We start from the raw sequence: 17,038 nt of genomic DNA, 5'->3' as shown, positions 1-17,038 counted from the left end.
GAGAGAGCGAGCTAGAGAGAGAGAGAGAGAGAGAGCGAGCTAGAGAGAGAGAGAGAGCGAGAGCTAGAGAGAGAGAGAGAGCGAGAGCGAGCTAGAGAGAGAGAGCGAGAGCGAGCTAGAGAGAGAGCGAGAGCGAGCTAGAGAGAGAGAGAGCAAGCGAGAGCGAGCTAGAGAGAGAGAGAGCGAGAGCGAGCTAGAGAGAGAGAGAGAGAGAGCGAGCGAGAGCGAGCTAGAGAGAGAGAGAGAGAGAGCGAGAGCGAGCTAGAGAGAGAGAGAGCGAGCGAGCGAGCGAGCTAGAGAGAGAGAGAGAGCGAGCTAGAGAGAGAGAGAGAGAGCGAGCGAGCGAGCGAGCTAGCGAGAGAGAGAGCGAGCTAGAGAGAGAGCGAGCGCGAGCTAGAGAGAGAGCGAGAGCGAGCTAGAGAGAGAGCGAGCGCGAGCTAGAGAGAGAGCGAGCGCGAGCTAGAGAGAGAGCGAGCGCGAGCTAGAGAGAGAGCGAGCGCGAGCTAGAGAGAGAGCGAGCGCGAGCTAGAGAGAGAGCGAGCGCGAGCTAGAGAGAGAGCGAGCGCGAGCTAGAGAGAGAGCGAGCGCCGCGAGCTAGAGAGAGAGCGAGCGCGAGCTAGAGAGAGAGCGAGAGCGAGCTAGAGAGAGAGCGAGAGCGAGCTAGAGAGAGAGCGAGAGCGAGCTAGAGAGAGCGAGAGCGAGCTAGAGAGAGAGCGAGAGCGAGCTAGAGAGAGAGCGAGAGCGAGCTAGAGAGAGAGCGAGAGCGAGCTAGAGAGAGAGCGAGCGAGAGAGAGAGCGAGCTAGAGAGAGAGCGAGCTAGAGAGAGAGCGAGCTAGAGAGAGAGAGCTAGAGCGAGAGAGCTAGAGCGAGAGAGCTAGAGCGAGAGAGCGAGAGCGAGAGAGCGAGAGCGAGAGAGCGAGCTAGAGAGAGGGAGCGAGAGCGAGCTAGAGAGAGGGAGAGAGAGCGAGCTAGAGCGAGAGCGAGAGCGAGAGCGACCTAGAGAGAGAGCGAGAGCGAGCTAGAGAGAGAGCGAGAGCGAGCTAGAGAGAGAGCGAGAGCGAGCTAGAGAGAGAGCGAGAGCGAGCTAGAGAGAGAGCGAGAGCGAGCTAGAGAGAGAGCGAGAGCGACCTAGAGAGAGAGCGAGAGCGACCTAGAGAGAGAGCGAGAGCGACCTAGAGAGAGAGCGAGAGCGACCTAGAGAGAGAGCGAGAGCGACCTAGAGAGAGAGCGAGAGCGACCTAGAGAGAGAGCGAGCGAGCGAGCGAGAGAGAGAGAGAGAGAGAGCTAGAGAGAGCGAGCTAGAGAGAGAGAGCGAGAGCGAGCTAGAGAGAGAGAGCGAGAGCGAGCCAGAGAGAGAGAGCGAGAGCGAGCCAGAGAGAGAGCGAGAGCGAGCCAGAGAGAGAGAGCGAGAGCGAGCCAGAGAGAGAGAGCGAGAGCGAGCCAGAGAGAGAGAGCGAGAGCGAGAGCGAGCTAGAGAGAGAGCGAGAGCGAGCTAGAGAGAGCGAGCTAGAGCGAGAGCGAGAGAGAGAGCGAGAGCGAGCTAGAGAGAGAGCGAGAGCGAGCTAGAGAGAGAGCGAGAGCGAGCTAGAGAGAGAGCGAGCGAGCGAGCTAGAGAGAGAGCGAGCGAGCGAGCGAGCGAGCTAGAGAGAGAGCGAGAGCGAGCTAGAGAGAGAGCGAGCGAGAGAGCGAGCGAGCTAGAGCGAGATAGAGAGAGAGCGAGATCGAGCTAGAGAGAGAGCGAGAGCGAGCTAGAGAGAGAGAGCGAGCTAGAGAGAGAGAGCTAGAGCGAGAGAGCTAGAGCGAGAGAGCGAGAGCGAGCTAGAGAGAGAGAGAGAGAGCGAGCGAGCTAGAGAGAGAGCGAGAGCGACCTAGCGAGCTAGAGAGAGAGCGAGAGCGAGAGCTAGAGAGAGAGCGAGAGCGAGCTAGAGAGAGAGCGAGAGCGACCTAGAGAGAGAGCGAGAGCGACCTAGAGAGAGAGCGAGAGCGACCTAGAGAGAGAGCGAGAGCGACCTAGAGAGAGAGCGAGAGCGACCTAGAGAGAGAGCGAGAGCGACCTAGAGAGAGAGCGAGAGCGACCTAGAGAGAGAGCGAGAGCGACCTAGAGAGAGAGCGAGAGCGACCTAGAGAGAGAGCGAGAGCGACCTAGAGAGAGAGCGAGAGCGAGCTAGAGAGAGAGCGAGAGCGAGCTAGAGAGACAGCGAGAGCGAGCTAGAGAGAGAGCGAGAGCAAGCTAGAGAGCGAGCTAGAGAGAGAGCTAGAGAGAGAGCTAGAGAGAGAGCGAGAGCGAGCTAGAGAGAGAGCTAGAGAGAGAGCGAGAGCGAGCTAGAGAGAGAGCGAGCGAGCGAGCGAGCGAGCTAGAGAGAGAGCGAGCAAGCTAGAGAGAGAGCGAGCGAGCTAGAGAGAGAGCGAGCGAGCTAGAGAGAGAGCGAGCGAGCTAGAGAGAGAGCGAGCGAGCTAGAGAGAGAGCGAGCGCGAGCTAGAGAGAGAGCGAGCGCGAGCTAGAGAGAGAGCGAGCGCGAGCTAGAGAGAGAGCGAGCGCGAGCTAGAGAGAGAGAGAGCGCGAGCTAGAGAGAGAGCGAGCGCGAGCTAGAGAGAGAGCGAGCGCGAGCTAGAGAGAGAGCGAGCGCGAGCTAGAGAGAGAGCGAGCGCGAGCTAGAGAGAGAGCGAGCGCGAGCTAGAGAGAGAGCGAGCGCGAGCTAGAGAGAGAGAGAGAGCGCGAGCTAGAGAGAGAGCGAGAGCGAGCTAGAGAGAGAGCGAGAGCGAGCTAGAGAGAGAGCGAGAGCGAGCTAGAGAGAGCGAGAGCGAGCTAGAGAGAGAGCGAGAGCGAGCTAGAGAGAGAGAGCGAGAGCGAGCTAGAGAGAGAGAGCGAGAGCGAGCTAGAGAGAGAGAGCGAGAGCGAGCTAGAGAGAGAGCGAGCGAGAGAGAGAGCGAGCTAGAGAGAGAGCGAGCTAGAGAGAGAGCGAGCTAGAGAGAGAGCGAGAGCGAGCTAGAGAGAGCGAGAGCGAGCTAGAGAGAGCGAGAGAGAGCTAGAGAGAGCGAGAGAGAGAGAGAGAGAGCGAGCGAGAGCGAGCTAGAGAGAGCGAGAGAGCGAGCGAGAGCGAGCGAGAGCGAGCTAGAGAGAGCGAGAGAGAGAGAGCGAGCGAGCGAGCTAGAGAGAGAGAGCGAGCGAGCGAGAGCGAGCTAGAGAGCGGGAGCGAGAGCGAGCTAGAGAGAGAGAGCTAGAGAGCGAGAGCGAGCTAGAGAGAGCGAGCTAGAGCGAGCGAGAGAGAGCGAGCGAGAGCGAGCTAGAGAGAGCGAGCGAGAGCGAGCGAGAGAGAGAGAGCGAGAGAGAGCGAGAGAGCGAGCGAGCGAGCGAGCTAGAGAGAGAGAGCGAGCGCGAGCTAGAGAGCGGGAGCGAGAGCGAGCTAGAGAGCGGGAGCGAGAGCGAGCTAGAGAGCGGGAGCGAGAGCGAGCTAGAGAGCGAGCTAGAGAGCGAGAGCGAGCTAGAGAGCGAGAGCGAGCTAGAGAGCGAGAGAGAGAGCGAGAGCGAGAGCGAGCTAGAGAGCGAGAGAGAGAGCGAGAGCGAGAGCGAGCTAGAGAGAGAGAGAGAGCGCGCGAGAGAGAGCTCGCGAGAGAGAGCTCGCGAGAGAGAGCTCGCGAGAGAGAGCTCGCGAGAGAGAGCTCCCGAGAGAGAGCTCGCGAGAGAGAGCTCGCGAGAGAGAGCTCGCGAGAGAGAGCTCGCGAGACTGAGCGCGAGAGAGAGAGAGAGAGCGCGAGAGAGAGCGAGCGCGAGAGAGAGCGAGCGCGAGAGAGAGCGAGCGCGAGAGAGAGAGCGCGAGAGAGAGAGCGCGAGAGAGAGAGCGCGAGAGAGAGAGCGCGAGAGAGAGAGCGCGAGAGAGAGAGCGCGAGAGAGAGCGCGAGAGAGAGAGCGCGAGAGAGAGAGAGCGCGAGAGAGAGCACGAGAGAGAGAGAGCGCGAGAGAGAGCGAGAGCGAGAGAGAGCTAGAGAGAGCGAGAAGAGCTAGCTGGAGAGAAGAATGAAATACTCCCCAAATGCAGGTGTACCCAGCTTGTAGCGTCATACCCAAGACTAGAGGCTGTACTGCCCACTCCCTCATCGGTACTGCCCACTCCCTCATCGGTACTGCCCACTCCCTCATCGGTACTGCCCACTCCCTCATCGGTACTGCCCACTCCCTCATCGGTACTGGTACGCCTTATGATAATGCTTAGCATTCCATATCTAATTTAACCGTGTAACAGTGCTAAATTCGTCCAGCAAACTTCTGACTGATATGCACAGACAGTTTTTCCTCAAAGCAGAGCAGGTAGCTAGCCCGGCAATAATAAAATGACAGTGATGGGCTTGGCTTTTCTCTAGAAACCACAGCAGCAAACATGCAGCGAGCCAGGTTCTAATAATGGACAGAAGCCTCAGTACATAACTTCATGGCGTTCCGTAATGACTGGTGAAGCAGTCAAGCCTTACTGCCTAATCTTGAACAAAAATTACTTTCTAAACTCCATAACAGAATCCGCATCATCGAACCACCTCTGAATCCCAAGACACTGTGTGCAGTGAAGGAGACTAAACTGCCTGTAACTTCATCCACTTTTCCCCTCCTTGGACTGGTCATCAAACTAAAAAAAAAAGGTGCGTCTACACCAGCGATGGCCTACCACCTCCCACTAGGATGGCCCACCCTGGTCATCAGCACCTCACAGCCTGTTGAACCTCAGGCCGCACAGCTGGTGACGGCTCCTGTCCGTGAAGCTTGAGGAGGCCTGTAGTCTTGACAGTATTTGAATGTTTGGTTTCTTAAATGTGATTTTTATTATCACTCATTGAGTGCATGTTGTTGCTCGACCACGAGACACTTGCGTTCAGCCTGCATGGTCAATGCAGCACATGCAACGATGTTGATGAGTACGATGCGGTTTCCACTTTGCTTGTAAATATAAATTCACAAGCTTTCTATAATTACACTATTAGATTGTGTTTCTTACATCTGGCTAGCTAATAAATGTACTGAATCAGCGCAAACGTAGCTATCCAGCCTGATACCAGTGATGGTGTAGGCGTAAATCTACATGTTTGTGCAACACTATCTTCTAAATCAAAAGAGGAATAGGTGAAGCATGAAGCAGCTAAGAGAAAACATTTCATGTAACCAGAGACTATAGGGTCCCCTAGGAAACACTGACCAATACTTTAGTTCCTTCCCTGTCACAATAACCCCTCCTTGGCATTTTCATTCATTGTCATGTCAAACACTATTGTGTTTGTGCCCACTATTACTGCTATCGAATTAGAATAAATTATTATTTTTCCATGATTCCAATCGTTCACTCACGTGTTTTAATTTAAAATCACAAGTCAAATTGCAAAATTTGGTTCAAAATAAAGCCTTGATTTGTTTTAGCCCATATCGTGCAGCCCATGTGGCAGTGTGGAAATGATCTCAAATGAGTGTAGGAAATGCAGAAATGGATAAAAATGCAGAATGGTTTTTTTGGTTGAAGTTTATTTAAACAGTATAAAACAGAGAGCGACCCATTGAAATCACTTAGAATGTATGTGGTGCCACCCTAGGGTTACACACTACTAAAGCCAAATGTAGAACTTTCATTATTCCAAAAACGTAAAATACAATGACATGATATTTTGTCCAGCACTTAAATCAGAATCATTGTAATCATTTAGACAGTAGGATCAAACCATGCATTGATGAATTAACTAATGGCTTCTTATCATTCATATAAATCACAACTACAGGCCTACATCAGGATTATGTGCCTAGTGCAAACCATTGGAACACTTAGATACTCTTTTTCTTTCACTCTTGATCCTTTCAGGTTTGCATGAAAATGGTGTGTGCATGTGTTATTTAATTTCAATGTAAATACCCAGTATCCTTTTGGGTCACGGTGTAAAGAACCACTTGGCTGAGCAGAGCTTCATGTGTGGGGATCTTGTTAAGCCAAGTAAATGTTTATTTCATTTAATCTTGTTGTTTTACTGCATGGTCAACTTTTGAAAGAACAGGTTGGTGTAGTAAAATAAAGTGCTTTCTAGAGGAGCGGCTCATTCCCCTTGAATCTAACCAGCCAATAACTCTACCACATTGTCCACAAGTTGTAGTAATACATACTGCCTTTCCTGTCGAGCTGATTCAACTCCCCAGTTAGTCATAGCCCACTGTTGTCTTTTGTGACTTGTAGATCTGATAATGGTAATCGAGGGAAATGGCTGAAGATTAAAATCAACACCATCCCAAATACTGGCCTAGGTACTCCTGAGCCCGCACTCATAAGGCATCTCAGAGTAGGAGTGCTGATCTAGGATCAGGTTCCCCTGTTCATATGTTATTGTGATCCAAAGGCAACACTGATCCAAGATCAGCACTCCTACTCAGAGGTGGCTTAAGAATGCAGGCCCAGTCCAGCACTAAATATTATGTGCCATTCCTCATCCAGTATCAACAGCAATAGTCCATCTAGAGCCCTCAAACTCAACTTTGGACCTCGAAACCAGTTCCACTGCATTTTTTTCATTGTTACCCTGTAATCAGGGACGGATTTAGACCTGGGACACCAGGTGGATGCAATTCATCATCAGGTAGAACAGAAAACCACCAGGCTCCGGACCTCGTAGGACAGTTGAATACCCCTGGTCTAGAGTATGTTTCTATTACATAAAGCGCCTTTACAAAGTATTCATACCCCTTGATTTGTTCCACATTTTGTTGTGTTACGGCAGCGTTTCTCAAACTCGGGTCCCAAGTGCCGAGTTTAGGAAACCCTGTGATACAATTTGAATTCAAAATGTATTAAATAGATCCCCCCCCCTCACACATTTACACGCAATACCCCATAATGACAAGGTGAAAACATGTTTAGACATTCTTGCAAATGTATTAAAAATTAAATACAGAAATCAAATTTACATTAGTCACACCCCTTTGCCATGACACTCCAAATTAAGCGCAGGTGCATCCAATTTCCTTTGATCAACCTTGAGACATCACTACAACTTGGGAGTCCACCTGGGGCCAATTCAATTGTTTGGATATGATTTAAAAAGAAACACCGGTCTATATAATGTTCACACAGTTGACAGTGCATATCAGAGCAGAAACAATCATGAAGTCGAAGGAACTGTCCGTAGCTCTCCGAGATAGAATTGTGATGAGGCATATATCTGGGGAAGGGTATAAAACAATTACTAGAGTGTTCTAGAGCTGGCCAGCCAACCAAAAGGAGCAATCGGACAAGAAGGACTTTGGTCAGGGAGGTGACCATGAACCCAATGACTAATCTGACAGAAGTACAGAGTTCCTTGGCTAAAATGGGATAACCTGCCAGAAGGACAACTATCTCTACAGCACTTCACCAATCTGGGCTTTACCGGAAAGTGACCAGATGGAAGCCACTCCTGAGCAAAATTACTTTACGATCAAGACACGCAGGTTGAAATATCAAAACGGACTCTGAACAAATTATATTAATTTGGGGACAGGTCGAAAAGCATTATATGTTTAGCAAGCTAGCTTGCTGTTGCTAGCTAATTTTATTAGCTAGCATATGTAACAGTATAACTTTAGACCATCCCCTCGCCCATACCCGGGCGCGAACCAGGGACCCACACATCAACAGTCACCCACGAAGCATCGTTACCCATCGCTCCACAAAAGCCGAGAGCAAGGGGAATATTATGTGCCATTCCTCATCCAGTATGAGAGCAAGGGGAACCACTACTTCAAGGTCTCAGAGCAAGTGACGTCACCGAAGCCAACTTGTGTATTATCAATACCTTAAAAATCATTCAGGGTGGGTGGCAAGTGTCATACAGAATCTGAAAAACAGATGTGTATAGTGACCGACTTTTCCAGCTATTTTCAACCCTGACTATGGCATTTCCTCCGTTTTCAGTCGTTGTGAAATGGAGTGACCGACAGGTTTGACGTGTGGCAGTGGTCTGGACTCGGTGGTCTCATGTTACACAGAGCAGGTGGTTAGTCAACAAAACAAAGACGGAATGACCGGTCCAGATGGTCTGACAGGGACAGGAGGATTAAGATCAATGTATGAAGCGTTTGGTTTGGGCCATGACAGACAGCCACTTCTGGACCATTCAGAGAAACCGCCCCAATAAAGGGATTAATCACAGCGGTTGCATTAAGGAGAAGTATATCTTTAATTATGTGAATAACAGTTGTATCTTTTATCAATGTTTATAATGAGTATTTCTGTAAAATCACCAAATGTTTTGGAATCAAAACATTACTGCACATAACGTGCCAATGTAAACAGATTTTTTTATATAAATATGCACATTATCGAACAAAACATACATAGATAAACAAGATGTTCATCTTTCATTTGCTGTATTGGACTTGTTAATGTGTGAAAGTTACATATTTCTAAAAAAAGAAAAATATGTGGAATGTTGTCAAGGGGTTCCTTGAGTGGAAAAGGTTAACCGACTTGCCTAGATAAATAAAGGTTAAATAAAAAAAATAAAAAAAGTAAATGTGCTTTTCTTTAAAGAACAAGGACATTTCAAAGTGACCCCAACGTTTGAAAGGTTGTCTATGTCAGAGCAAAAACCAAGCCATGAGGTCAGTGGAGCGCAGAGACAGGATTGTGTCGAGGCACAGATCTGGGGAAGGTTACCAAAAATGTTTTGCAGCATTGAGCAAGAACACAGTGGCCTCCATCATTGTTAAATCGAAGACATTTGGAACCACCAAGACTCTTCCTAGAGCTGGCCGCCCAGCCAAACTGTGCAATGAGGGGGTGGGCCTTGGTCAGGGTGGAGACCAAGAACCCAATCAGGGCTTTATGGTAGAGTGGCCAGATGGAAGCCACTCCTCAGTAAAAGGCACATGACAGCCTACTTGGAGTTTACCAAAAGGCACCTAAAGGACTCAGACCATGAGAAGCAAGAGTCTCTGGTCTGGTGAAACCAAGATTAAATTCTTTGGCCTGAATGCCAAGCGTCACATCTGGAGGAAACCTGGCAGCATCCCCAGGGTGAAGCATGGTGGTGGCAGCATCATCACGCTGTGGGTATGTTTTTCAGCGGCAGGGACTGCGAGACTAGTCAGGATCGAGGGAAAGATGAGCAGAGCAGAGGTCCTTGATAGAAACCTGGTCCAGAGCGCTCAGGACCTCAGACTGGGGTGAAGGTTCACCTTCCAACAGGACAACGACCCTAAGCACACAGCCAAGACAATGCAGGAGTGGCTTCAGGACAAGTCTCTGAATGTCCTTGAGTGGCCCTGCTAGAGCACTCAGGACTTGAACCCGATCGAACATCACTGGAGAGACCTGAGACTAGCTGTGCCTCGAAGCTCCCCATCCAACCTGACAAAGCTTGAGAGGATCTGCATAGAACAAGTGGGAGAAACTTGGCAAATACAGGTGTGCCTGTATTTGTAATACGTCTGCAAAAATGTCTAGAAACCTGTTGTTGCTTTGTCATTATGGGGTATTGTGCGTAGATTGATGGGAAAAAAACGATTGAATCAATTTTAGCATAAGACTAACGTAACAAAATATGGGAAAGGTTAAGTGGTCGGAATACTGTATTTGCTAACTGGAGCACTTCTTTTAAACAAGACTGATGACGCTGGTGGAAGAGAAACTGCAGGCAAGAGAAAGACCGTGAACAGAACAACTATAGGGTCTGGAGACAGAGTGGAAAACATCCAGTAAGGAGCTTACCAAAAGCAAACAGCTGGACACATCTGCGGTCACAGAGTTACCGCATTTGGAGAGAAAGAAGAGAAAAAGGGGGTTCTGGAAGAGTAGCAGGCTCTTTGGAGTGTAAGTGCTTGTGTAAATAAAATACCCTTTCCTTTGTTTGTCTGTGAGAAGCCGGTCATTTCTGGGACAGCTAAAGGGCCTCTCTCTCACCCCCCTCTCCCTTAGACAGCCATAGAGTGTCTGCTGCAGCCCAGGGAGACAGCAGGCAGGCAAGCTAATTGACAAATGCGGTCCTTTGTTTTACTGTGGCTGAGTAGCAGGGCCTATGGGCTGGTTCTGGCACCGCTGTGGAGGGACAGACAGCCACCCGCTGGAGTGTGGCACAACACGGGGTCTGAGGCGCAGCCCCCCACTAACCAACTGCCTGTATGCCAAAACAAGGGCTAGTGTGTAGGTCTGCAGCACAGCATGTCCTCCATCTCATTACTGGTTCATTTGGTTGAACTGTAGTTGTTCAACCATACTGGTCCATGGAAATCACAAAGGGAACAGTAAACTGAACTCAGAGGCAAAACCAAAACCTCTCCACCAACCTACTGTCCGACATGTGGATTGTTTCTGTTGGGCTCAAATATTTCTGATGGTGTGCACCAAACAATGCTGTTCACTTGTGTGTTTGACATTTTGCCTGAAACATCAAGTCTTTATAAAACAGGGGGCCTTTGTTGCTTGTGGCCTCAACTTTGACAAAAAGATGCAACCTACACAACAACATGCCAGCAGTGGGGTGGAGGTAGACGGCTCTTAACAAAGACCGGGTGGAAGAAGGACCTAGGCCAGGGACTCACATGTGTGGGCTGAGCTCGTAGAAGTTCCTGTTGCGATATTCCTCCACCTTCTCTGGTGTGAAGATAGGCAGAGACCTGTAGGGGTTCATGGAGATCACCACACTGCCGATGTATGTCTGCAGAGAGAGAAAACAAGACATCAGGGATATGCAGTAAGTAGTAGTGTTAACACATTTGTGACAATAGAGATCACCACAACCCCTGTGTTTCTAGGGGTTGAGACGAGAGAGAGACACGTGAGGGAAAGACGAGAGGAACTTCAGAAGGTGAAGTGACCGTAAAGTGTAAGAGTGAGAAAGAACAATAGTTGATTGCTCTCAGGGTGTTTAGCTAGATGCCTCAAGTGGTGTAGGAGATAGAGTAGTGTTCAGAGTTTGAATCTCAGGTAGGGCATACTGCTGTGGTGTCTGAAAGTGATAACATGCCCAGATCTGCTCTCAGGGAAGCACTGAGGTGAAAGGAGTTTAATTTCTGCCTCCCTCAGCTCTTCCCAGCTGGGAATTCCATCATGTTGCGTTTAATTAGGCATGCTGAAACCAGAGTGGAGGAAGCACAGAGACAAGAGACATAAAAGCTAAGGAAATATGTGTGGAATCCTGGGATGCGGTGGTAGGAGAACAACGCTTTGAGCAGTGGATAGGCAACAAAGGTTAAGTTGCCACAGAGGTGTCTGGTAGATGGAGGAATGTAGGGTCAGAGGGTGGTGGGGGAAATGACTGTATATATGAATGGACAAAGCAATCGGTCACGACACTATTCATTCCTATGTGTAGACTCAACAGCGCATTGAAACCATATGAAGTCGGTTAAGATGGTGTCTCATGGAGACATAACATAGCAGTTTTAACTATTCCAGGAAGTGACTTTGCAGGCTAGGTAAGCGCTGCCCCCTCATTGAGTATCTCAAGTTGAAGGCCGACCAGGGTACTGCAGGATGCCATTAGCAACTTAATTATCCTTATAACTTTTTGTGTGATTTTAAAATAAAAATCAGTTCAAGGATATTCGTCAAATCAAATTCTTGGTCACATGAACAGAATACAACAGGTGTAGACTTGACCGTGAAACACTTACTTACGAGCCCATTCCCAACAATGCAGAGTTAAGAAAAATGATTTGCCAAAAAAACAATAACAAGGCTATTAGAAGAAATGATTGGTACTGTGATTACGTTTTATTTCCACGAAGATGGCAATTTTTCCATTCAGTATAATGGGGGGATCCTGTTTTCTGCTAACAATGCCTGTAGTACTGTGGTCGGTCTTGAACTTCCGTGGCTTCAAGGAGAGGGGGCAGTCGTTCTGAGACTTCTTCACCAATAGTGATGGCTGATTTCAGACACTGAATTCAAGGAATTGGAACTAAGATTTAGTCGGGAGGGAAAATTGGTAAGCTTGGCAACATTAGCATAGCCGGAGCAATCTCTTGTGCTGTGTTTACATGGTTTGAGGTAGATGGCATACCGGATGTCATCGCTTTCAAAGAGAGCACACCGGTAAATGCCGTCGAGGCTGGCGGTGAATGCCGTCAGTCGCCACGGTAGACAGAACTTGCCGCCAGAGTTCAAATATTTAAACTTTTGCCATTGCATTGTTTTCTACCGGATGTTGGATTTGCACCGTTTGTTAAGTGAAATCACCATAGCAACATACCATCGTGCTGGATTGCTTTGGTCGTTACAGTCTTTCTTGCTTTGTTGTCCTTGCCGACTGGCATGAAGGTTTTTACTTCCCTGGTCTAAATACAGCATTTACTATGTACAGTAAATCTTATTTCCTTTCAATTCCCATTCAGAAAAACATGAACTTATGCACTTTGAATGTTCAGAGAATGTTAAGAATGATACATAACTACTTCATATTTGACATTTTTTGAGCGCCATGTCTTACTGCAGTGTGTGGGTGACGAAAGTTAGTACTTTCTGAAAGAGCAGCACATAATCATCAGTCAAACTGAAAACATTACATTGACCACACTGCAATTTCAGTTGGTTCTAAACAACTCCTGGTCCTCTTCCCTTCTCTGTTATAATGGAAGTTAAATAACACAATCAGAAGAGCCAGAGCTTCTCCATGTCAAGACCACATCCTACAGCCAAAAAGTACATGGGAGGCATAATCAACTTCGTGGAGAAGCCGAGGCGAGGACAGACAAAGACAAATGGAGTGTGCAAAATAAAAACACTAGGGTCGCTGTTAGATGGCCATCAGATGTGTACAGAGCCATTAAGGCAATGCTAAGGAGGCAGCCAAAGGCCTTTTTAGTCTCAACAGGAAGATCTCTGGCCATTGATCTTATTAACTGAAAGCCAGAGTCAAAGTATGACCAACAATACTAGTAATCAGATGATAATGAATATGACTGTTAGTCCCATACAAGAGTGTGCAGTGGTGATCTCCCGCCTCCCATACAAAACAAAGGGGCAATTTCAAAGCTAGCTCTTTCAAGTTCAGGATGAAAGTTAGGCAGTGATGAGTTAATTACAGAAACAATTCCAAAGTCTCCTTGCAGAACTTGGTAATCACAAGTTCAAAGAGTAAAATAAAATAAATACTTTCCCGGTCCAAGCTAAGCATCATAATCCAGACAGTCCAACAGTCTAATTAGATTAATATATAACAAGGCAAGACCTTTTCAAGGGAATGTGTGTAGTCAGAGGAAATGTCATGCCTAAATTTACATAAAAAAATGTGTCTGTTTGGCTTGGCTCATCAAAACAGATGGATGACATCAGAAGGGATCATGGGCAAAATCAGGCTTGAAATGGTTAAAAATGTGATATTTCCTGCAGTAATGAGATACTTCCATCTAAATCCCAGGAACACAAATCCAAGGAGGGGATGTTGTGGGCAGGGTGTCATGTGACACTAGGGGTTGGCATGACAACTGGTAAGGGATGAAAAGACCAAGCAAGAAAGAAAATTGACAGCATAATAAGAAAGGGACACTGACCTGACGGGCCAGCTAGGGATTAGTAGCTAAATGTAGGCTGCAGCCGGCCCGCCAGTCAGGCAGGTTAAACCACTCCTGGCTAGGCCACTAGTTGAGGAGGATGGCCCCACCCAAATGTTATTATTACAGACTAAGACCAACCATATGCTTTAGGCCCACCTCTATGTTACTGACTGACCACTCTGTATGTTTGCACTCCGTACTCAGATGTTGCATTGCTGAAAATAACTTTGCGAATTAAGCTTTTTGTGCATATGGAGCATTTCTGGGATATATTATTTTGACTCGTGAAACATGGGACCAACACTTGACATGTTGCTTTTAGATTTTTGTTCAGTGTAGTTTGACATCTCGTTTGTTGAGAGTCAATACAACACATTCTGAATTTACAGCTTGTGACAGAGAAATTTGAGTAAAGCTATGATGTCAAACACATATCCCCACAGGAAGCTGTATGAACTCAACTAGAATATCATGAAGCCGAGGGAGCCTGCCAATCACAGCTCAGTATGGTGACGACATTCTCTGGGCTCTGGCTTGGCTCTGTCCTAGTCAGTAGTGGAGAGAACCAGAGCAATAATCATAGAGGCTGACGATTGGATACGCTGACCCACATAGATGCAGTGTTCCTGGGACCAGAGCCCTGAGCCCTCATCCAGCCTCTATTCCAGACACGGGTTCAATTATACAATTTGAAATCATCATCAACATGTCTTGATTGATCTTACAAGACCAATATAACAGTCCTAAAACTGCAAACCCTGACCATCTGGCACTCCAGGCAGGCAGGAGCAAAAGCTCAAAGTATTTGAAACATTTCAAATAGTATTTGAACCCAGGTCTGCTCCAATCATTCACTCCCCGTCAAGTGAAGCAGCCACAGAGCCAGCTCTCCAGAGTCCTCCCTGGAGCTTTGGATGTTATGCCTCATTTGAGACATCTACATTCTTCAGTGATGTGATTTATTGATTGGTAAACTCAGGGTTCTGTGGTGAGGTTTCTGTATCTGTGCCACTGTTTAAGGACTAAAATTAATAGGTTTAAGCACATAGCTAGCAGTGAGTTTAGGAACAATGAATTATGTATCTGCAGAAGTAGACGGCTTGTCTGTTTGTCTAGGCTAAATGTAAGCATACACTTTTAGCGAAATTGAGGGAACAAAGATAAAGCTGAACCACAGCATTGAGACTAACTGGGTTTTGTCCCAGCAGCCTCTCAGTCAAATACATTTGAATCTTTGCATACATTCAAGCATCATGTACATTTAATACACACACACACACACACACACACACACACACACACACACACACACACACACACACACACACACACTAAATGTATTTGGCAAAGGTGCATGTCAACTCAGTTTCACAATTCCTGACATTTAATCCTAGTAAAGATTCTCTGTCTTAGGTCAGTTAGGATCACCGCTTTATTTTAAGAATGTGAAATGTCAAAATAATAGTAGTGTGATTTATTTCAGCTTTTATCTCTTTCATCACATTCCCAGTGGGTCAGAAGTTTACATACACCCAATTAGTATTTGGTAGCATTGCCTTAAAATTGTTTAACTTGGGTCAAATGTTTCAGGTAGCCTTCCACAGGCTTCCCACAATAAGTTGGGTGAATTTTGGCCCATTCCTCCTGACAGTGCTGGTGTAACTGAGTCAGGTTAGTAGGCCTCCTTGCTCACACACGCTTTTTGAGTTCTGCCCAAATATTTTCTATAGGATTGAGGTCAAGGCTTGTGATGGCCACTCCAATACCTTGACTTTGTTGTCCTTAAGCCATTTTGCCACAAATTTGGAAGTATGCTTGGGGTCATTGTCCATTTGAAAAACCCATTTGCAACCAAGCTTTAACTTCCTGATTGATGTCTTGAGATGTTGCTTCAAAATATCTATATAATTTCCCTACCTCATGATGCCATCTATTTTGTGAAGTGCACCAGTCCCTCCTGCAATAAAGCACCCCCACAACATGATGCTGCCACCCCCGTGCTGCCACCCCCAGTTAACTTAGTGTATGTAAACTTCTGACCCACTGGAATTGGGACACAGTGAAATAATCTGTCTAAACAAGTGTTTACTTGTGTCATGAACAAAGTAGACCCACCCTTTGCCTCAATGACAGCTTTGCACACTCTTGGCATGCTCTCAACCAGCTTGGCATGCTCTCAACCATGCTCTCAACCAACCAGTTGGGTTGTGACAAGGTATGGGTGTTGTACAGAAGAGAGTCCTATTTGGAAAAAGATTAAGTCCATATTATGGCAAGAACAGCTCAAATAAGCAAAGAGAAATGACAATCCAGTCAGTCAATCAGGAACATTAAGAACTTTGAAACTTTCTTCAAGTGCAAATCGCAAAAACCATCAAGCACTATGATGAAACTAGCTCTCATGAGGACCGCCACAGGAAAGGAAGACCCACAGTTACCTCTGCTGCAGAGGATAAGTTCATTAGAGTTACTAGCCTCAGAAATTGCAGCCCAAATAAATGGACATTAGACCGGTGGAAATCTGTTCTTTGGTCTGATGTGTGATGGTGCTTTGCTGGTGACATTGTCAGTGATTTATTTAGAATACAAGACACACTTAAGCAGCATGGCTACCATGGCATTCTGCAGCGATAAACCATCCCAACTGGTTTGAGCTTAGTGGGACTATCCTTTGTTTTTCAACAGGACAAATGACCCAACACACTTCCAGGCTGTGTACACCCCCAAGCCACAAGACTCCTGAGCAGCTAATCAAATGGCTACCCAGACTTTTCATTGCTGTCCCCCCCTCACACACGCTGCTGCTACTACTCTGTTATTATCTATGTATAGTCACTTTAATAACTCTACCTACACATACTACCTCAACACTGGTGCCCCCGCACATTGACTGTACCGGTACACCCCGCTATTTACTGCTGCTTTTTAAATATTTGTTAATCTTTAAAAAAAATAAAAAATCTTTAAACTGTATTGTTGGTTAATAGCTTGTAAGTAAGCATTTTACTGTAAGGTGAAACCTGTTGTATTCGGCACATGTGACAAATAAATTAAATTGTAAGGGCTATTTGACCAAGAAGGAGAGTGATGGAGTGCTGCATCAGATGACCTGACCTCCACAATCAGCCAACCTCAACCCAACTGAGATGGTTTGGGATGAGATGGACCGTAGAGTGAAGGTTAAAGCAGCCAACAAGTGCTCAGCACATGTGGGAACTCCATCAAGATTGTTGGAAAAGCATTCCAGGTGAAGCTGGTTGAGAGAAAGCCAAGGGTGTGCAAAGCTGTCATTAAGACAAAGGGTGGCTACTTTGAAGATTCTAAAATATATTTTTGATTTGTTTAACATTTTTTGGTTACTACATAATTCCATATTTTAGTTCATAGTTTTGATGTCTTCACTATTATTCTACATTATTCTACAATAGAAATAGTCAAAAGAAAAGAAAACCTTGAATGTGTAAGCGTGTCCAAACTTTTGGCTGGTACAGTATGTACTATACGTACGCATGTATGTACAAAACCGGGTCAATTATACAGTATATA

At 47.0% G+C, this 17,038-nt stretch overlaps 1 protein-coding gene across 6 annotated transcripts in view; it reads right to left on the bottom strand.

Annotated features, from left to right (window-relative positions):
* LOC139380823 (unconventional myosin-Ib-like) overlaps positions 1 to 17,038 on the bottom strand; it is a 166,398-nt gene that overhangs the window by 124,440 nt on the left and 24,920 nt on the right. For all 6 annotated transcript variants that reach the window (XM_071123910.1, XM_071123907.1, XM_071123909.1 and 3 more), the window contains exon 3: positions 10,538 to 10,653. In XM_071123910.1, coding sequence (XP_070980011.1) covers positions 10,538 to 10,653 — 116 coding nt within the window. The remainder of the gene's footprint in view (positions 1 to 10,537; positions 10,654 to 17,038) is intronic.

Source organism: Oncorhynchus clarkii, chromosome 22 (assembly GCF_045791955.1).
Source record: "Oncorhynchus clarkii lewisi isolate Uvic-CL-2024 chromosome 22, UVic_Ocla_1.0, whole genome shotgun sequence".
NCBI classification, from domain to species: domain Eukaryota; kingdom Metazoa; phylum Chordata; class Actinopteri; order Salmoniformes; family Salmonidae; genus Oncorhynchus; species Oncorhynchus clarkii.
The sequence above is the reverse complement of the archived record's forward strand: the minus strand, read 5'-3'. Positions and strand labels throughout refer to the sequence as shown.